Source organism: Triturus cristatus, chromosome 11 (genome assembly GCF_964204655.1).
Source record: "Triturus cristatus chromosome 11, aTriCri1.1, whole genome shotgun sequence".
Lineage (NCBI taxonomy): Eukaryota > Metazoa > Chordata > Amphibia > Caudata > Salamandridae > Triturus > Triturus cristatus.
In genome coordinates, this window is record NC_140594.1 from 1,049,630,604 (window position 1) to 1,049,653,120 (window position 22,517).

General features: G+C 42.3%; 1 protein-coding gene across 1 annotated transcript in view; it reads left to right on the forward strand.

Annotated features, from left to right (window-relative positions):
* The window catches only part of LOC146785931 (fetuin-B-like), a 43,785-nt gene that overhangs the window by 3,027 nt on the left and 18,241 nt on the right, over positions 1–22,517 (forward strand). The window contains exons 2-5 of the mRNA XM_085635331.1: positions 8,784–8,891; positions 19,318–19,405; positions 19,717–19,880; positions 20,448–20,555. Of these exons, the coding sequence (XP_085491457.1) occupies positions 8,784–8,891; positions 19,318–19,405; positions 19,717–19,880; positions 20,448–20,555 (468 nt within the window). The remainder of the gene's footprint in view (positions 1–8,783; positions 8,892–19,317; positions 19,406–19,716; positions 19,881–20,447; positions 20,556–22,517) is intronic.

The following is a 22,517-nucleotide window of genomic DNA, read 5'->3' on the forward strand; positions in this document are numbered from 1 at the left end:
TTACCAATAGCAATTTTTGACTGCTGAGACTTCGCATTTGGGGCGGGGAACTCAGTCCACAAAAAGATAGGACCGGACTATCTTTTCATGCCGGGAGTCTATGCAACTAGAGTGGAGTCTCTGCAGTCGTAAAATTACAATTAGTAAAATTAAACTTGTAGTTTGTGAATACCAAAAATATAGTAAACTTAAACACATGTGTCAGTTTACCTTTGTGAATCAGCCCTCTATGTAAGCAACAGTAAATGCCTTTCCCATAATTCATCCGGGCATCACAATGTGTATGATTGAAATCAAAGAGGAGGCTCAGAGCAATTTTCTCATTTAAGACAGGTGTCATGTAAAGGAAGTCATTTCTCATAAATGTATAAGGCCAAAGACAGCCCAACCAGTATTTTTCTGACGTAAAATGGGTAATTCATCAATTAGCAGGTAGAAGGTTCGAAACATGACAATTGTTTTGTGCAGCACCTTTGCCTATAGAGTTTACTAAGGGGCCTATTTACAAACTTGTCACGCAGTGCAGCGCAGTAAGTCACCTTGCTGCGCTGCATTGTGCAGCAGAAAAAGGGCAGGAATGTGCTGTATTTAAGCGACACATAGACAGAGGAAGTAACGATGAGAAATAAAGATATGTATCCTTGTTACACTTCTCCTGTGAAGGCGTATCTTTTTTGTGCATTTCCAGGTTTACCAGTTCTGGTAAATCTGGGAATGAATCAAAAACTGTGGGAGTTGCGTGAGAACACCCACACAACGCCCATGGAATGCCGTCCCAGGGCAGAGTAAGGCAATGCAGCGATTTCCACTGTGTTGCCTTACTCCAGATCTATGAAGCCACTCGGGCCATGCAAAGTGGTCTTGCGTGGCTTCATAAATCTCAGTTGGGACTTACGTCACTCTTGCACCACCGTGTAACTTTGCTCATAAATAGGTCCCTTAGAGTTTGCATCGGTTAAAACTGTTCAGATCCATAGAGCAAAGCAGTGAAGAGTGGAAAAAGGAATAGTACAAAACATTAGATGGCCAAAAGAATGATCGGGTACCCACATTTGCATAAATATACATAATTCAGCCTCTAAAGCACAAAATAAGTGTCCAGAAAACAGAGGAGAATTGGCATGGTTTTTATCAGAAAAAAAACTGAGGAGTGGTGTAAGCTTGAGTGAGACACTCATTAACCAAAAACAGTATAAAGAACGTGAATCAGCACAATTCAGTGGGTAACAATTCATGTCAATAGGAGATGATTTTTCCAAGTAGTACAAACTTGAATGGTTCAGTTCTCAAAGCTTATGAGAAATGGAATACTGTATGCTGCATATCACAAGGATTAAAAAAAATGATCACCACCTATTCTTAATTGTGACTGATACTATGCACACATTTATAGAACATTTTTAGTCAAAAGTATTCTCTTGAAGGCAAAGAAGTGACTATTGTCTAGTTCATACCAGTGACTTTAAGGCAAAATGTTAAAACTCTTGAAAATGTAGTTGAAGGGTTCCAAGAATGTCACTCCAGTTGGCCACATTGCGGATGTACTAATTCCAGATTTGTACAAGAACACTGATGCCACACCTTCTTATAAGTCTACCACTGATGATAAACAGGGGAAGAAGTTACCTTTATTGTAATGTCAAGTCTCATAAGCCATCTAGAGTCCCTGGACCTAATGGACTACCAATGAATGTCTTCAAACAAGAACTAGTACGATGGGCAAAGTTACAAATTTCACTGTTCAACAACATAATGGACCACTGCCTTTTCCGTCTTCATGGAAGGGGCACCCTTGCAGTTCGTGTTTAAAAATGGCTCAATTGGTGATCCAAAAGATTTGATTTCATATCCAAGCTACAACCAAAGTGAAAGAGTTGTCCGGCAAAAACTTGTGTCTTTGCCAGAGGTTAATAACTGTTTGCGTTTTACCTAAAATTTGGGTTGAAAGAGGAAACTTAACATTATACGTTATAATCCCTTCAGTGTTAGCAAATAAGGGCCTTCGGGGCAACTCAACTGGTCTTCTTATATGCTATGCTACTTACAGTGTAACTTGTGATGAAGGTGACTTCCCACATCTATGGAATAAACCTGGTGCAGGGGGGATAGAGGCTACGTTTTAAAGTCAAACTCCAACTCCTGGGCAAAGGTCTAATAATCAAGTAGAGGAGGACTTGTATTTCCGTTGTATATATCCGATCTTCTGGCCAAGTTTAATTTGCATTAGTTGTTTCTCAAAAGGTGGGTGGTGTGAAAATCAGTAGTCTTTCATATTCTGACAATCTACTGTTAATTGCCTCTGTTCCAGGTAGGTTGCTAAGATTACTGACGCATCTGCAAGAAATTAAGCCTTAACCATCTTGCAATAAATATAAAGAAAACTACAATTATTGTTTTCTTGAGAAACAAGTCTGGCCTTACTTGGTCCGTAAATAATACTATGATAAGTCAAGCTTCTATATAGCCACACCAATGTATTACTTTTTTCCTACTCTGAAATGTGCAGGAAATTTAGGTAATTTGAGAAACCGTGCTACATTGTGATATTTGGCTTAAAGAAATGTTTAATATATTATACAGGTTGATCTACTGGGGCTCCTAATATCAGTATTTGAGACTAAACTTGAACTTGATATACTGTATGGTTCACCTGCCTTTATGGGAAAGGTAAATGGAGCTATGAATACAATAACAATAAACTGTATTAGACACTCTTGAATCTTCGTCAGTCAAGGCCAAAATGCTAGATATGTCTAGAGATTGTGTTCTTGCCTATCTATATATGAGCATTTGGATAGTTTTCAAAGTACACAGCAGATTGAAACAGGGCCAACATTAGGGCCTTAAAACACGCTTTAGTGTTAGACTTACAGTCATTTATTTGCGAGTTTATACCGCGCTGGAATCGACTCCCGAAGGAGTATCTCCGCGCCTTTGGCCAACCATAATACAAGAAAAGAGTCCAAGCAGTATATCATGTTAATTTTGAAATAGGTAAGTTTTTAATTGTTTCCTGAAAGGGAGGTGATCATCACAGAGTCTCAAAGATATTGGGAGGCTATTCCATAGAATTGGGCCAGCAACTGAAAGGGCTCTAGCTCCCTGTCTTGCTTTTTTTGCTCTGGGTACACACAGCAAGGCCTGTTCACTGGATCTCAGAGAGCGCGTGGGTACATAGGGGGAGAATTTGTTGGACAGGTAAGCAGGGCCTCTCCCATGTAAACATTTGTGTATAATACAACAGGTTTTAAACTTCACCCTCTGTTTGATGGATAGCCAATGAAGCTTGGTCAGCAGAGGTTTGGAGGGAGTGCGAGGGGGCCGGTTTAAGACAAGACGAGCAGCGGTATTCTGGACCACCTGGAGTCTGGAAATTACTCCTTCATTTGCCGACAGTAATAGTCCATTACAGTAATCCAATCGACTCAATACTAGAGCCTGCACCAAGGTTTTTCTAGTAGGGTCTGGCAGCAAAGGAAACACTTTCTGCAACAAACCGATGATGTGGAAACAAGAGCCCACCACTTGGTTTCCATGATGTTTTAGGGAAAGCTCCTGGTCCAGTCGGACCCCTAGATTTTTCACTACCTGCTTGGGCTCAGGGACTGGGCCAAGATCTTGAGGCCACCAGTCAGGAGTCCACAGGAGTTTGGCCTCACCGAACAGCATCACTTCCGTCTTGGCAACATTACATTGCAGGAAGTTAGATGCCATCCAGTGAGCCACTGCTTTCATCCCCTGGGCACAGGAGTTCCTAACCTCAGCAGTGAGGATTTTAAAAGGAAAGAGGAGTTAGGTGTCATCCGCATATGACACTGGGATGAAACCATGGGACCTCATGATGTTAGCTAGGGGGGCCACATAGATGTTGAAAAGAGTAGGGCTCAAACAGGAGCCCTGTGGCACCCCCTTAGAGATCCCCAACTCCTCTGACCGATATGCACCCAAGGTGACCCTTTGGGTGCGGTCTGTTAGGAAGCTCCTCAACCAAGCCAAAGCCTTGTCTTCCAGGCCGATGTTAACTAGCCTGGTGGTCATGATGTTGTGTGACACGGTGTCAAACGCCGCAGACAGATCCAACAAAACCAGGATAACAGAGTGACCTTTATCCTGGAACATGTGTAGATCGTCTGCGACTGACAACAAGGTGGTCTCGGTACTGTGTCTTGGCCTAAAACCTGACTGGGAAGAATCCAGCCCACCTGCCTTTTCGATGTGATTCGACAGGTGCCGATTTACAAATTTCTCAGTTATTTTACCCAAAAAGGGGAGAAGCGAGATGGGTCTTAGGTTAGACAATTCCGTCCAGGGGATAGCAGTATTTTTCCTCAGTGGTCTTACCAGCGCCCTTTTCCAGTCTAGAGGAACCTCTCCTGTGCTAAGGGAGAGGTTGACTAAATTCTGAATTCCTGGCCCCAGAACATCTGCCAACATAGGCATGATACGTGCAGGGATGGTGTCCAAAGGGCTACCACTCTTGATTTGAGTGATTAATGAGGTTACCTCCTCTAAGGAAATGGGGGGAAAGCTTGTAAGGCACTGAGTATATTGCACTTGCTGTGCAGTATTCTGAGAAGTGTTATTTTCTCCTGCAGCAGTTGCGTTTGAGACCATAATCTTGTCATAGATCCCATCTATCTTCTTCATGAAGAATAGGGAGATCTCATCAAAAAGATCCTGGGATGCAACCTCTGCAGTCTCACAAGCTACTGGCTTGGTAAAAGTTTGTAAGATTTTATACAGTACTTTTGAATCTTTCCCAGCCGCTGTTAATTGTGCTGCAATATGATTTTTTCGTGCCGCCCTAATGGCCTTATAATACATCTTAAGGGACGTTCTATGATGTTCTTTATCTTCAGGCCTCTGAGACTGTCTCCATAACTTTTCCAGTTTTCTGGTTATTTGTTTCAGAGATCTTAGATCCTCAGAGAACCAGACTTCTTGCCTATTTGCCGAGCGAGGTTTATATACTTTCTGCGGGATAATGGTGTTTATTGCTTCTCTAACCTTCTCTTCAAACCTATTAAGAGCAGTTATTACATCATCTGTAGAGTTCTTAGACAGGGGAGCTTTATACTTCTCTCTGAAGGCTTCCGTGGTAAGTTTATGCCAAGGTCTCCTTTTACTAGCCAAGGCGATCTGTATTCGTGGCTTATCAATGGCAGCAGTATGGAATTTTAGGATAAAATGATCTGTCCATTCTACCTGAGTAGGTGCCATGCATTTGATTGAGGATGAGTTGGACAGAACTAGATCCAAGGTATGGCCTGCCTCATGAGTGGGTCCATAATTGATCTTTTTGAGTCCCAGAGAGTCCAGATCCATTAGGAGAGTTCTTACCTCCATGCACTTCTCTGACTCACTATGGACATTAAAATCCCCCACCAAGAGGAAGTCCCGATTTTCTTGCACATACGGTGCTAAGGCCTCTATGAGTACAACAGAGAAATTCCCACTCGGGCCCGGTGGACGATACACCAATGCTCCCTTCCTTTGTTCCCTAGATGTTGAGTTGATTTTAAAAATTAATAATTCCATCTGGGGTGTACATATTTCCTCGAGAATGATGATATTCAATTCCTCCTTATAGACGATTGCCACCCCCCCCCCCTCCTATTTTATTGGGACGGTCCAGCCTGACTATTTTGTATCCCAACGGAATACCCAATGTAATGGCTGGGACTGAGTGAGGCTTAAGCCATGTTTCTGTTAAGAAACAAAGGTCGGGTTCCTCAGTTGATATAGGATCCCAAACCTGGGTGGCATGCTTCGCTAGTGAGCGAGTATTACAAAGCAGGTTTTTGCTCCCCAGGGGGAGACTATCCATTGTATTATTTGTCGGGACAGTATCTTGCGCTTTAAGTTGCAGGGCAACTGGATCCCTCAATTGGTTTCTTTCCTCCGTAGAGAGGTGGAACTGTGTATGGCATGCCTGACAAGTAAACGGGCCTTCTAAGGTAGTTCCTATATTTTTATCGCATACAATCGGGAGGTGATTGCGTAACTCTAACAATACCTGTGAGGTGTATGTTCTCCGGTTGCTGGAAGGGGTCTCTGGGGTATTTGTGAGAATCGCCATAGCCCCCTGCCCCTAGCCCCGTCCTGTCGCGGACGGGCGCAGACGGGCTGGTCTTCGGCTCGTCTTAGGCGCAGGAGTAGGCGCCACACTGCGCGCCAACGCTGCGCGCTGGAGCCGACGAGGGGCTAAATAGCCCTGAAATGAAGAAGGGCTAGAGTGCTAACCACTCGTCTTCCTGTGTGGCCTGTCTCTGCCCCGCCCTCCGCACACCGGGATTGGCTGCCGAGCGTGCAGGCACGGTTCAGGGCTCAGGAGACAGTGAGTCTAATACAACACCTAGCAACCTCAGTGTTTGCGAGTATGTGGTAAAATTCACAGCGTGCCACTAAATTTAGAACAACATATAATGAGCTGCAATTAAAATAGAAAGCAAGATGGTGACAGTTTCAATTTTAAAATTCTATCTCGAAGCTGCCTTCAATATTAAAATGAACACAGCGTAGCCGCGTTAGTTGCAATAATGGGAGCCAAGCGGGGTCAGGAGAAGCTGCCACCGTCTCCCTACCGCAAAAGTCGGTGCCTCCTCGTCGCCTAAATAGCCCTGAAATGAAGAAGGGCTAGAGCGCTAACCGCTCGTCTTCCTGTGTGGCCTGTCTCTGCCCCGCCCTCCGCACACCGGGATTGGCTGCCGAACGTGCAGGCACGGTTCAGGGCTCAGGGGACAGTGAGTCTAATACAACACCTAGCAACCTCAGTGTTTGCGAGTATGTGGTAAAATTCACAGCGTGCCACTAAATTTAGAACAACATATAATGAGCTGCAATTAAAATAGAAAACAAAATGGTGACAGTTTCAATTTTAAAATTCTATCTCGAAGCTGCCTTCAATATTAAAATGAACACAGCGTAGCCGCGTTAGTTGCAATAATGGGCGCCAAGCGGGGACAGGAGAAGCTGCCACCGTCTCCCTACCGCAAAAGTCGGTGCCTCCTCGTCGCCTAAATAGCCCTGAAATGAAGAAGGGCTAGAGCGCTAACCGCTCGTCTTCCTGTGTGGCCTGTCTCTGCCCCGCCCTCCGCACACCGGGATTGGCTGCCGAGCGTGCAGGCACGGTTCAGGGCTCAGGAGACAGTGAGTCTAATACAACACCTAGCAATCTCAGTGTTTGCGAGTATGTGGTAAAATTCACAGCGTGCCACAAAATTTAGAACAACATATAATGAGCTGCAATTAAAATAGAAAGCAAAATGGTGACAGTTTCAATTTTAAAATTCTATCTCGAAGCTGCCTTCAATATTAAAATGAACACAGCGTAGCCGCGTTAGTTGCAATAATGGGCGCCAAGCGGGGTCAGGAGAAGCTGCCACCGTCTCCCTCATTGTCAAAAGAAAGAAAATTAGTGATCCCATTCCTTAGCCTTATTTGTTGGAACTCTATATAAACTTGACTCTTAGGAAACATTATGTGCTGAGGGTATATATTGTATGAAATTCTGATTGGGTAAAAAAATATAAACTCATGAATTTATTTGGGATTGGTATTTACTTAACTGGAAACAGCATTCACATTAAGGCTCTTATTACGAGTTCGGCTCTCCATTGGATCGCAGAACCTGTGGTTGCACGGACCGCCAGACTAGCGGTCCGCCCCCGCATTAGGACTGTGGCAGTTGGACCACCACGGGACCGCTGCTGTCACCAGAGATCCACAATCCCTGGCGGAGGTGCAGCGGTCTCTGAGGCCCCTAATATGCTGGCTGTGCTGCTGTGGCACCACCAAGCATATTAGGAGAAAAATCTGCGCAATGGGGTGCATGTACAGGGGCACATGTTGTGCCCTGCTGTGTGCATGCACCCTTTGTTCCTGCAGGGCATGGACTTGACTGTCCATGCCTTGCAGGAACTGCCTTTGACGCTCAAATTTTCAGAGGCACCTCAGTGGCACCACTAAAGAACCGCCCACCAGAGTACTCTGGTGGGCGGTCTCTAATGGCTTTGGCAGTCTCGAAGTGAGACCGCCAAAGTCATAATAAGGCCCTATGTAGGCTTACCTCCAAACAACAAGCCTACATAGACTCTGGTGTTAAAATCAAATTACTCTATCTTAGAATGTTTTATTTATCATTATGACACTATAAGAATCCTTGGAAGTCATCTGGGCACGGTCATTTAAATTTGTTTTTCATTATTTTAGTAAGGGAGGACTATTAACCACATTTTATGTATCTATCCAGCAGTCCGTGGTTTACAAATTAAGGGCCTGATTTAGAATTTGTTGGGCAGATAGTCAGTAAAAAATGTGACCAAATAACTTGTCCGCACAATTAAAAGTGCCATAGGAAATAATACACTTGTAATAAAGTGAATGCCAAATCCATCATGTTCTTGACAAGAGTAACCCATGGGCCAAACTCTAAATCAGGACCTACGCATTCAAAATCAACCATTACAAATAGTATTAGTGGGTGTTCGAAACGTTTGATTAGTAGGGTCACTAATGTCATGTGCTCAGTCAAACACAGGTTCCTAGTCATTGCAAACAGTGTACTAATCCTTGATCTGTTTCAATTCATGTGGGGTAGACTGTGATTGATTCTTTTAACTTTTTGTATTGAAAAGGGCTAGCCATTTTTAATTATATAATAAATTGTTTATTAATATTACTTATTATTATCATTTATTGCTAGAGGCACAGAGATTGGCATTAGGCTCCTGGTTCAAATGGTTTCTTCTTGTTTGAAAAATATGCATTTGTTGTTCTTCTAGGGTCCGGGTAGAATATTTTACTTAACTATTGATGTGGTGGAAACAACATGTTCTGTCCTCAGTGGGAAGAGCTGGAAAGACTGTGAAATCAACCCCTCCCATCAAACGGCAAGTACTATGATAACAAGTAGATTGACATTAAATATTACTTGTTTTTCCTAATGTTAATTTAACTAAAAAAGGGTGCACTTTTTAGTTCTGGCAGTAGCCGAGACCTTTTGATTTTATTCAAAATATCTATATAATAAACTTAATTACAATGCCTTTCAGCCAGCCCTGTTCATCCATTGAATAAGAAACAAACAATGGTTCCCTCACAAGTAGTAGAAAGCCTTTACTTCTAAGATAAAGAAAAAGTGTGAAAAAAAAATAGAACTCAAAAACCTTTCAGTGGTTAAAACAAGCACCTGTATATTTAGATGCACAAGCCTGTGCAAGATTCAGTTACATGCATTGCATAAACATAACAATACAGAACTTGTACATCCAAGCTTCAACAAAATAACAGTAGGGGCTCCTAGCGAACGGCGCAGTGTTTAAGTGAGTGGTGCAGGACAGTGAGCAATAGTACGCAGTGTTTTTGTAAAAACATCAAGTTGACTTTAAAAATGCTTGTGTTTTACATCAGAAAACCCTGGTCCCCAATGACCCAATGGGTTCTTCTTCTAGCAAGTGTTCATTTAAAGCCAACACATTTACGTCAACGTATTGACCCCTAAGCATCAATTTGTTGTGGAGTCATCGTCAGGACCCCAAAAAGGTAGACACCTCATAGGTAATCACAATCATGTAAGCGTCACTCATGTATGGGAAGTAAAATCGAATCCGTCATCACCTATGCAATAAATCCAAAATTGTTTACTCAAGATATAGGATGCACCACAGCTGTCAGTCGCTCCTCATCTAGAAAGCATCCATTGTGCTGTTGTCTGTTGTTGTATCATACACTTTTATTTTACAGGTATAATATAAGGATATTGCAAGTCACCAAGGGGTTATGTAGAGGAAGGAGGCTGAATTGGTGCTATAGTGACTAGTCTTCCAAGCAAAGCAACATAGTGTGGATTGGGACTTGGAACTCTTCAGATGCCTGTATAGCTCGTGCATGATGGGGTGATATGGTCATTGATCACGGATACAGATTAGCATGTGTCATGGCTGATAAGCTGTAGTGCCACTTAAAGTCTCAGCATTTTATTTTGTACTTTACCATGCTCTTATTAAAAGGAATTTTAAACTGAATATTTCTTACTCATGTGAAGTAAAGATAGGACATGGCAAAGCATTCTGTTGTATGAAGAATGCCAAGGCATTGTACCATGCTTAAATTCGGATTGAAAAGGGGGAAGAGTGAGGATGGAAGGTCCTGTAGAGCAGGTTGTAAGGGCAGAGGAATTTGGAATTAACAAATGTGTGTTGCCATAAAAGCACAGATGAAAGCATCATGAATCTTACATGGGTCTTGCCAATGATCACTCAATCTTTCAAGTGGTTATCACTAATATATGACACATGCTGGTATGATGTGAGACTTGTGGCAGGCAATGGGGGAAAGAAATGTTCAGTAGGATTTATTAAGAAATATACAAGTTGAGTATTGAGGAAAAGATTGGAAGTACTGTATGCACTCACATCCAATGGAGTTCTCGGTTCAGTTTAGCGGCAGAACAGCATCAGTTAACATGAATATCATGTCAAAAATATAATTTGCAAACATTTTGTGTTTTTGGGACTCACAGTGTAAAGTAGACAATTATTGTGTCAAAAATATTGTGGAAGAGAATATCACCTAAAAAGGTAAAATATTGTATTTGATAAAAACCAATGTGTATTTCATGCATTTACATATTAAGTAGGTAAAAAACGAATATCATGTACAATAATGGTTTTAATAGGTTACGATAAAATGTTCATCATATACATATATATATATATATATATATATATATATATATATATATATATATATATATATATATATATATATATAAAGACATTAATTTGTCGAAACGCGTAGCGAGTAATAAAGAGTTTTCTTTGGAGCACCATATACTTTGAGAGTGCGTTTATCTGGAGAAAAGTGTTGCAATTTAATAGCTGGGTTGGGCATACCGGCTCCACGCACCACCTGACCACGGGCTCAATCCTGGAATGACCCTGTTTGTGGATGTAATATATGTTCAAAATATTATAAGTTATGCAAAATGGAAATTTACAAATATATATATCTATAGCAAATGAAAATAGAAAATATATAACCTAAAGTAAATATTAAAATGGACATATTAAATAGTTTTATTTAATAACTTAAATTGAATATACAAATCTATAAATAGTTCATCAAAATATTTAAACAATTAAAAATTACAAAAATAAATGTAACAATCAAAAATAACATTTAAAAAACATAAAATATAGTTAACATATCGTAAAAATATGTAGCAAATAATTAAACTAATGAAATTAATATATAAAATAATTTCAAATGAAGAATATTTTTTAAAATAATATAACCATTCAAAAAACAAAGTATTGAAAAATTGAAACAAGTCAAATTAAACAATAGAGAACATAATTAATATGATTCAATTTTTAAAAACTTGAAAAAGTGTTACATCTTGCATGCACCTCAGTCTAAACAACATTTGGCAAGGAGTTAGACTTTGGGCGCATTAGGGGGCATATTCTCAAGGACTAATCGCAAGAGTTAGCGGCACTTTATCGCAGCCAAAGTGGCGATAAATGTAATGCCCTATTCACAAGCTGGTGCTAACAGCCGATTTCACCAGTTTTCCTGTGATAGCAGCTGCAAAATACATCACCACGGATGACACCAGCAACTAACGCTAATGATAAGCAGAGAAGGTGTTCCCGTGCAAAAAGCCGCGACAACACCACTTCGCAACATTCTCAACGACCAGCCAGATCGCCAATAAGATCATAAAACATGCAATAAGGCACGTTAGCAGCAGGGATTTAACCCCAGCTCCTACCTGGTATTAAGTCGGACGACTACCTGCAGCATGAAAGGGAGCCCAGCCCAGAGCCACACCTGAAGAAAAACAGATGCCATGGTGCTACTGATCATGCAGCTCGGACACCCAAGAGGGCCACAACACCTACCGCCACCACCCCCAGGACCCCCACCCTGGGCCGTACCCCACTCCCCCCGGACAACGATATTTTACATCAACTTTACGAAATCATGAACAAAACAATTAACCTAATGTCACACAATTATAATTAACATTCTTGTGTGGTCAAAAAAAGGAGAATCATTCATTCATTCATCTTTGAATTTCCAAACAAATGTTTATTAAAATTAAACTCAAAACAACTATTCGGTAGAGTCATGGCGGGTCTTTTCTGGACAATCTGTAAGTCACAGCCTGCAAGACAAAATTCAAGATAAGAAGGTGTGTCATGTGTTCATCGAAGGACAGAGAGAGAAAGAGAGAGAGCAAGAAAGGGGGAGATAGAGAAAAAGATAGAAAAAGAGAGATAGAGAGATAAAGAGAGGGAGAGAGAGAGAGATAGAGAGAGAAAGATCGAGAGAGAGAGGAAGAGAGAGAAAGAGAAAGAGAGAGAAAGAGAGGGAGACAGTGAAAGGAAGAGAGGGAGGGAGAGTGCCAACACTGTGCACCCAGGCCTCACTGCTCACCTGCTGTCACCGGTGTGTCTCCAACCAAGTGCCGGTATACACTGCAGTCCACCAGGTCCCTTATCTGAAAAAGAGTTCAGATTTATGAATGGCAGAGTTCATATTATTGCACACTCCATCATCGCTTGCCTGCCCCTGCGCACACAAGCTGCTTCACCCCAGCCCACCCGCCGCCCAGCGATGATTGCCCGCCCCTGCGCACCCAGGCCTCACTGCTCACCTTCAGCCACTGGCGTGTCTCCAAGAGGGTCCACCATGTGCCGGTGCAAGCTCCAAGCCCGGGGCCTGCGACCTTGGCAGCCTCCACATCATGCAGCCCCGCACCACGGGCCACAAGGTCACACACATGATTCTGGGTCCTGATTTCGCAATGGCAGAGATCATATCAGTGCACACAACATCATCGCAGGCTGCACACCCACCCAGCTCTGTAGGTGCCACTAACTCTGTAAACCGCGAGGCAACGCCACATGGCGGTAGGCCCGCGCTGCCCGCTGGCTCAGGCCTACACTGCGGTCCAGCAGGGCTCACATAAATCCTTACCAGTCCGGCCCGCCAGGACGGTGCATCATTCCAGGCTGCACACCCGCTCAGCACTTAAGGTGCCCCTACCTCAGTGCAACGAAAGTCACTGTCCCGTGGCGGTAGGCCTGTGCCAGCCGTAGTGTATCCGATGCCACCAAGTCTGTGCAAAGCAAGTCATGGACCCTCTATGATTGAGTCTCGTGATATGCCAGGCGGACACAGCCATATCACCTTCGGCAGTGGGGAAGAACTGGGACATGTATTGTCGTCGTCCCCCTTTATACGTAAGCCGAGTGGGCTGGGTCGGCGTACGCCAGGCCAGCGTAGAGGTGTGAATAATTATCCCTGGGCTCTGGGCGTCGTGGTTCATTTCTGGGTTCAACAGGAAACCAACTGATGCGTGTGTCCCTGTCACAGTGTCGGTGCCACGCAGCCCACAATCGACAATGTTGCAATGTCGCATGCACCCGGAGGGCGGCCGCGCACGAAGGGACTGTACAAGGAGCGCAAGACCTCTCAGGCTCTTGGCTCAAACATGCCAACTGTGGCGTGTGTATCGTTATTGTGGCACCATAAGCCTAAGACCTAGCCTCAATTGCAGCATGAAAGCCACATCACATTTCCAGAATGCAAGCAGTAGTCAGACTAACATTAGGGATGAAAGCACCTTTGTCTCAATACACAAAGTGGAAGGACATCTGCAGCTCCAACCTTGGTCTTGCATGCGGCAGGCACTCCCTGAGAGAGATACCATGGCAGATGATGATGAATCCCACACTTCGCACAGCGCTAATGAAAGACCAATGTATCCACACCCCACACACCGAAGTCCTTGCTCGAGGTACTCTTGCATGGAATGCCCTTGACACTTATGTACACAACAACCCATATGTACAAACGTTGCACACACATACGACACATTGGTCCGAGCTGTGGCATATCATCCACATAACTGCCGCAGGTCAGAAGAGTGCCGGTCCTATGTGAGCCACCAACGCAAGGACAGAACATCCTGGGCACATGCACAGCGCCTGTCACGTGGAACTCTACCGTGTCCGAATGCTGCCAGTTAGTGTCTGATGCATTGGTTTGCATGTTATGGCCCTTGTCTTGCCCGTACTGACACACACATGCTAATTAAGTCTACGCAACTTCACTAGTGTTCAACTGTGATGAGTGTTGATTAGAATTACAAATTGTCCGTACACAGTGAGGGACTGACTGATGCATGTCACTTAGGGGAGAGTCCCTATTGCCAGCTCCACCTCTGTGAGCCAGACATTGTGGTTGGGATAGTTGCTGATAGACCTGTGCTCTTACGTATCTTCAGCAATGTGAGTATGGTGTCCAACTTCTTGCCATGTGGATCAATGTGGTCCCTCACTACAGGCTGTGTCCACCAAGTTGAGTGTAAGTAGGTATGCGAAGAGATGTTCTGTTGTCAAATGTGATGGGGGACACAACTTTAGGCCTGCCAACTACTTTGACATTTCACACACAGCCCTATTTCTAACATTGCGTGGGGCAAAGTTGTGAAATTGCGCGATTGTTGTTTCAGAGCAATGAGGCCACAGCTAGTGCACACATTCCCAGTCATCTCACTGCCTCTGTGTGTCACAGTCACACATGCGCACTGCTTTCATTTTCCAGGGTGTACCTTTTTTTTGCAACCAATGTCCTTACATTCAGCCGTACTTTCATACTTGATCAATTATGGACATGACACATCTGGGTGATTATGAATGATTTATTCACATTCGGTGGAGTGTCGGAGCTGGAGCAGTACATGTGTATGCAAAACCCACTTTACATTGTAGCCCAGTGGAAGGCCAGCCAGAGTCATTTAGGGAATGACAAGTACATCGGAAGAGGAAGAGTACAGTCCACAATCTGACTGCTGTGTCATTGTTAAGCAGACAAAATATGGCAGTCCATGTCGAGGTCCAAGGTGAGTGTCGCAGAGTGTTTTGGGTGACAGTGGGAGGTGTTGTTACAGGGCATGATGCAGAGGGCAGAACCAAGCTGAAACAGGGCATTTGACGGAGAAAATTGCTACTGGGTCCTTCTTAATACACAGGTGGAATCACCCGCATCTCCGTCCTCTATGTCATCTGTCTGACATGTGGGTGCTGATGTTTGGTCTGCAGCAGTGTGTGCCACTGACACATCAGGGGCCGGAGATGTGTGTGTGGAAGTACCAGCAGCATTCATCAGCGACTGCCTTAGTGGCAGCAATGAGATGATGAGGATTTGCAGGGTATGGAAGATACCAACAACTTTTTGGTGGTGTGCATCCGTGGCAGCCATTCTTTCTGCATGCATCCACTCCTTGTTCTCCATTATCCTCATCATCTGTTCCAACTCTTAGCTGACATCGCTGAGGCCACTCTGACTAGACAGTTGTTCTCCACTCAGAGGCATGACTCCAGAGGTGCCGGGCATGGATTGTTGGACATCATGGAGCGAACTGTGGGTGTCCTTTAGGGAGTGTAAGTGGACCCTGATGTGACTTAGACACCCATGTATGTCATCTAGTTTGGCTGCCATGTGGTCGAAGCCCACCCGCACATGTTCAGCCACCTCCTTCTGGCAGTCTAACACCTGGCCTTGGAATGCGATGTGTTCTTCGGTGAGGTGCTGGGAGCCAGCCGTGGAGGTGGGTGCTTCCTGCTGTGTGGTCTGTGCAGGGAGTGGGGCCTCCTCGATGCAGCTGGGCTGCCCTGCTTCTGGAGGTGGTTTGCCATAGCTGTCTATGAGCTGTTGGAGGGCGTCGGTGTCGAAGGTGGGGAGGTCCTCTTTGTCATCAATGAAGAGTTGTTGGGTCTGCTCTGCAGGAGGTGTTGATTATCCCTCTGCAATGTGAATGGGAGATGTAGTTTAACATTGTGTTGACATGTATGTTGACGCATTGTTCAAGTTTACATACAGACTGCATGACAATGTGCATTGTGACTGTTTGGGAGGAGCTGACAATTTGATGTGGGACAGTGGACATTTGAACTACATAACGGATGTGAGGTTGTACACGTACATTATCATCTCACAGTTTCTTGCTATGCCAGATGTGATTGGCCAGTTTCTACGCACAAGCGGAACCAGTTGTGTACTCTGTTCTGTGGTGAGAGTGCTACACTTTGTACCACATTGTCGTCAATGTTGATGTGCTGTTATTGCTATGTGTGTGTGCTGCATTATGGGAGAGTCGCCCCTGCAGCTGAGATTTTGCTGCCCCTTATCCCTTTCATGCGGTGTGCCTTTGACTTCTGTGCTTCTACAGTGCGGAGATGTTGCAGACTTGGCTAATTTTGACTCTTTTTTGGATCTTGGACTCTTGGGCATGGTTTATCCACAGATGTGTTGTTGACGTCAGGGGTTGTTTGTGCACGTGGATGTGTCAGAGTGTGACCTGCTCCTTTCCGGATGTGTTCCACACTCAGCCACCTCAGTGTTGTGGCGTGCACCATGTCATGATAATTGGACTGCAGCCATGCTATTCGTCATGCAGTGTCACTTGCATTGTCAGTGTGGCTCACAGACACGCAGCTTTGCTGGTTTTAACACGTGTGCATGGGTTGGTTGTGAGATTGGTGCTGTGTGGGGAGGGACCCCTTTGTGCCCATAGTGGACGTGGGCCTACTTGCTGTTTGTATGTGTGCTGCAGTGTGCCAAGTGGATCAGGGACATGATCCAGAGTCATTGTGGGTGTGCAGTGTGCTCTACTTAATTGTGCATGTGTGCCATTGTTCCCATCTCCCCCTGTCCCCCCAGGCCCTGTTTGGTACTCACCCTGGAGCTGTTGTGTCAGGTCATGTCCAGCAGTGCCCGGACACCCAACTCCTGCCACCGTCTCCCCACTGATGCCTGTGGACACCATTTCCTTCATCTCATCCAGCTCCTGGTGTTCTGCTGGACTGACACATCCAGTCTGCATTGCTGCCTGATGGTTCTCAGCGAGTTTCTTCTTGGTTTTGCGCTTCGCGTCATTCCAGCGCCTCCTGACCTCTCCAATTGTCCTCCTCGTCACTCCAACTGCATTCACCTTGTCCAGGATGGCCTGCCATATTGTATTTTTATTTGCCAATGACACGTTGGAGGTGACGAACAGTTGTTGGTGGTTTTCTATCACCTCCGTGATGATGATTCTGTTTTCGTGTGGACTGAACCTCGTCTTCCTCATCTTCTTCTCCTTGCCCTTCCGTGACCCCGAGGTCGCAGGCTGGTCCTCCTGGAGGCTTGTGGGTTCTGGTTGTCCTCTGTACTTGCTCCGGCTTCCTCCATGGTGCTATGCAGTTGAAATATATATATATTTTTTTCGGTGCTTTTATAGTGCATTTTCCCGCATGATGTGTGGGAATTGCAGGTCTGTCGCTGGTTATCGCTGATTTTTATAGCGTGATTGGCCACATCGGAACTTTTTTCACGTTCGTGTTTTACATTTTTTCGGCCTCGCGTTAATTTTAACACTGTCATTTGACGCGTTGTCGTGAGGCTACCGCATGGTACCGCCGTGTTGAGAATACAACGTTAACACAGCGTTATTTTCCCGAGATAGACTGCGATATGCAAAGTTGCGTTCAGCTAATTTTGCGATAATTATCACACGTTCTTGAGAATATTGCCCTAGATGTACTAGTCCCACTACAGTCTAAATAACAGTAGGGAAGGTTTTGGATTTCGGAGTGGTTAGATTTAGTATTCTCACTCCAGTCTAAGCAATAGTAGGGAAAGTGTTGGAATTTGGAGAGGTTAGATTTACTATTCCAACTTCCATCTAAGTAACAGCAGGGAAAGCTTTAGACTTTGGTGAGGTAAGATGTACTATTCCCTCCCCAGTCTAAGCAACAGCGGTTACATATACCATTCTGATCTATAATTGCTTTATAAAACATTTCAAGACCTAACAACAGAACATTATTAAAACAAATTGTTTTAAAAAACAAGATATATGAAAAACAATTTTAATTTAGGAATAACAAAAAATGATCATATTAAAAAACAAAAATTCATTTTACAAATATTATTAAATACACTTAAAAATATTTGATGTAAAATAAAAAACGCACATAATGCAAACCAATTAAGATTTGCCTAATTAATTGTCAATTAAATATTAAAATATTAAAAAAATAATGAAATAAGCAATTTCAATTTAAATAACTTCCCACCATATTCAACTACAAACCCAACATCCCACTTCTAAAATGTAAAATACTAATTCAATTATAATACATAGAAAATATAATAATATTAACAAAATAAACGTAAATTAAATAACAATTAAGCAATAAACGGTTAACATAATTAATAACCAATTGAATATTTAATGTACAATTTAAAGTTAACTGACGTTCAACATCAATAAACTATAATTTAACTAACTTACCACCCTATTCCCCTAGAAATCCAACAACCCACTACTGCATTATAAATGACTAATTAAATGAAAAACATAAATTACACATTCAAAATTACTATTTATATTTAAAGAACTATAGCAATCACACTAAAAACTAACACCTAAAATAAATTAGCAACTAATATATAGTACATTAATTAAAACAATATTTATTACAACTATATTAAAGTAAACAATGTTAAATAGAACAACATTAAAAAAAATATTGTGTACAAAAAAACACAATATTCTTACCATTGCTATTCTGTTCCACAATAGTTTTGTTGTGACAATATTTTTGGCATGATATTAATTCCACGTGATATTCTGGAATCAATATTTGTGACAGTCACCTTCTGTTCAGTGCTGAACTAAAAAAACATAACCAAAAAAACTAGTTAGCTTTCATCCACACCAATGAGCCGCCGCCTCTTTGTAGAGGTACTGTTTTTTCCACTAAGACAGCTTATTAACCCATTCATCAAACTCCCCTCTCTTATTGATGTCAGGCAACATAACCTGAATATCTCATTTCTCTCTAAAGTAAAGCAACACGTGCTGTTTATTTTTATTATTAAAAGCCTAATTCACGAATTATGCTGGCTTGCAAGGTTTGTTAAAGGTTTCTAGAACTACCTTTTCAGAGTGCTCACCACTCATTTTTTTACTGAAGGTACTTTGTCACTGACCCACATGTTGGCAATGGGCTTCCTTTGCACTGTGTTCCATTCTAGAGTTCTAATGGCAAGAGGTTTGTCTGTTAACAACATTAAATGGAGTACATCAAACACAAGGCACACATGCTGCAATGCCGGATATATAGATTACAACATTAAAAAAATGGAATGATAAATCAATGACAGATGAATATAGGGCATTTTGACCACACAGAATTATGTAACATAGCAAATGAATGCTATTCCATGCATAATGTGACCTGTTTCTGCACCTAGGTGTTTGGACAATGCAAAGCTGTGCTATATCTCAATTTGCCCTGGAGGAAAGTGAAACTTTACAGTTACAATTGTACCCTAAGCACAGGTAAAGTATCACTTCAATAAATCAAAATAATGCATGAGTAACGTATTAACACACAAAGGCTAGGTGGGGAGTAGAGTGAGTAAAAATGTAAAAGAAATAGCAAAATAGCATTACATAATAAACAAGTGAACTACAAAGTTAATGTTCCTTATGTACGCTAGAGTCTTAGCCATATTGATTGCCTGGTCATCTTTGAGTACAGTCTGATTTTTATAAAACAAATATGTATACATAATTTTCTGCATCTCAGTACAACATAACATAAAAATATCAGTGTATTGAAGAATGTAATAATTTTTTTACATTCACAGTTCCACCACGAATGATTGCTGATATGTGCCCAGATTGCCCACTTTTAGCTCGAATCACACCTAAATATGTAGAGAAAGCAGAAGCACTTGTTGAAAAATACAACGAGGAAAGTAACAACACCAACTACTTCATGCTTGATAAGGTCGAAAAGGCATCGATGCAGGTAACTACCAACTTCCCACTAGCAAGACTCAAAAAGTAGCTTCTGAAGTTGTCTGAAGAAATTGTTGAACTTCTGAGGTTGTCTTGTTTTTGACAGATATTCCATAAAATTTGTACATGTACTTTAGAAAATGGGGATGGGTAAATGTTTAAAGGTTATTACATATTAAGGACATATAAAATTGGTTTTATTAGAATATGTCAGAAGGTGTATCAATGTTGAGCAAACAATCATGTTCCATGCAAATTGAGAAGTGTTGGAGTCGGCGTTCATTAGCAAAAAATCATCAATTATGCATGAAACTACAATCAATCCTCAGCTATCGCCCCAATAGCATAAATTCCCGTGGTTAGTATGTTGCTTGTAATCACAAATTTAAAGTGATATATATGGCATCTTTTAGTTCCAGTTATCATGCACGGTAATATCTAAAGCATTAAACATGCATTACAGTTATGCAGAATATCTGATGTTAAGACTGGTCTTAATAATATCTTGTATGTCCATGTATTATAAATATTAACATTTACTGGCATATTTTTCATAATGGTATCTTTCATCTTTCAGTGGATGGATGGAGCATCATATTTTGTCGAATTCAGTATTAGAGAGACCAATTGTTCCAGATTAGTAGAAAATACTTCTGATTGCGAGGTTCTAGAAGATGATAAAGCAGTAAGTACATCGCTAAAAACATACTTCATCATAACCTGCACAAACGCTGTTCAGAGGCAGCAGTGCATCATGTTCTGATATTAAATGCGGTATAATTAAAAACATTGTAGAAAGTTTAAAGATTCACTTCAATTAACATTTTAAAATTTTATGGAAGATGGCCCTATTTCATGGCATTTTGTAAAATGTGTATTCATTTTAATTGCAGGAGAGGGGGTCAGAATAAGTAGCGATTGTAGGTGAGAAAAACAATCAAACTGACTTATTGCAATTTCTTTTAGAACACGTTCAAATGAAAAACAAACTGTGCAAATTCTCCAAAAGCATAATGGAAAGAAATGCAAACTTTAACAATGTAATGAAATTGCAAAACAGTTGATGCTAAACAATTTATCTGGCAGTATTACAATTTTACATTCATCTACTTTGAACGCCTTTGCATCCATATTTTATTACTAAGGAATTGAGCACTTTATATCTTATCATAGTCCTCACTGCAAGTCTAGGGCCCAAAGTAGTAATTATTGGTTGCAAAAACCGAGTTGCCATTTGTGACCAGTACTGTTGGACCAGTAAATAATTTAATGAACTGACATGTGTACTAAGTGGTCAGTTATGTAAATTTTAATTCGGAGTTAGTCGCAATATGACCTATGTCATGATTATTAATGAGGTATATTGCAAATTGAGATTTACTTAAGTCGGTGGCCATCACAGAGCTGGTTGCCAGCTAGGGTCAGCAGGCCACCATATCTGTGAATATCTTTCAATAAAGCAAACTTAAAGAAAACAAAGCTACGCCTAAAAATATATATTTGCATTTTTTTTTTACATTTGTCTGACAGTCGGGAGTGGTGGCCTACTTCCTCAACAAACTTTTTTCCATTCACAAAGGGGAAGTGTTTGCAAAGGAATATATTTCCACCCAGCTGCAAAAGTTGGTGATTTTACAATGTTTTGTGACATTATTTCAATCGCAAAACATTGACACATTGCATACTGCTTCAGAGTTTGAAAAGAATGCCTACAGCATCTCCAAATCAGAGTGGGTAGTACTTCCACCCACCTCATTATAATGAGGTAGGTCGCAAATTGCTAAATACTCTAATTAATGGCTGTCACTTTGATGGTGGCCCGCTAGGGTCAGACGCCAACCATGTCTGGGATCGGTTTCAACAAAGTACATTTTTGTAAAAATTATTCTCAGAGAAGCAATAATTCAATTAAACCAGAAGAGACAAAACATAGTATTACATAGTAAAACGCCCGTAGCACAAGCTCCCAGAGAGAAATGGGAGTGTCTGGTAATCTCTACACCATGTGTGCCGCACGGTGCAGTGATTAACAGGGGGGCACTATAGGTCCCCCCTCGGCCCCCAAGCAGAGGCCGCAGAGAGAAGGGGGCCCTCCTAGGGGCCCCCAAAGTTGCTTTCTGACATGGTTTTCATTTCAGAAGGCCCGACATGGAAAGTCTGTTGGAAACCGACATCGTAATCCCAACGGCAAAAACGGCGGTTATAGGGATTACAGTGGGGCCTCCGACTGGCCACTGGGCTCCTTGAGCCCTTCGGAATCCAGACGGAATGACCGGCCGGTTTAACTTTCGACCTCCTGCATTGTCAGAATTGAAACCTGCGATGTGACTCCGAAATCACATTGTAATGAGGCCCTTAATGTCTGGAGACCAGTCTTGAAAAAAGGCATCCACAGTAGATGAAAGGAGATCTGCCCTTCACATTTAAAAGGGAAGACAACAGGCAAAGAAATCTATGTGAGGAGACCTCACTTCAAACAGGTGTTCCTGAACAGGAAAAGATGCAGGTGCTAATGATTGAGTTCTTGAAGATGTCTTGAATAACAGCCTGCTAAGATATTTACATTTCCCAAAGTGTACTCTTCCTCAACTGAGATTTCATTGGAGAGAAGACTCCCTAAATCCTTTTTCCAACTCTGCAAGGGGCT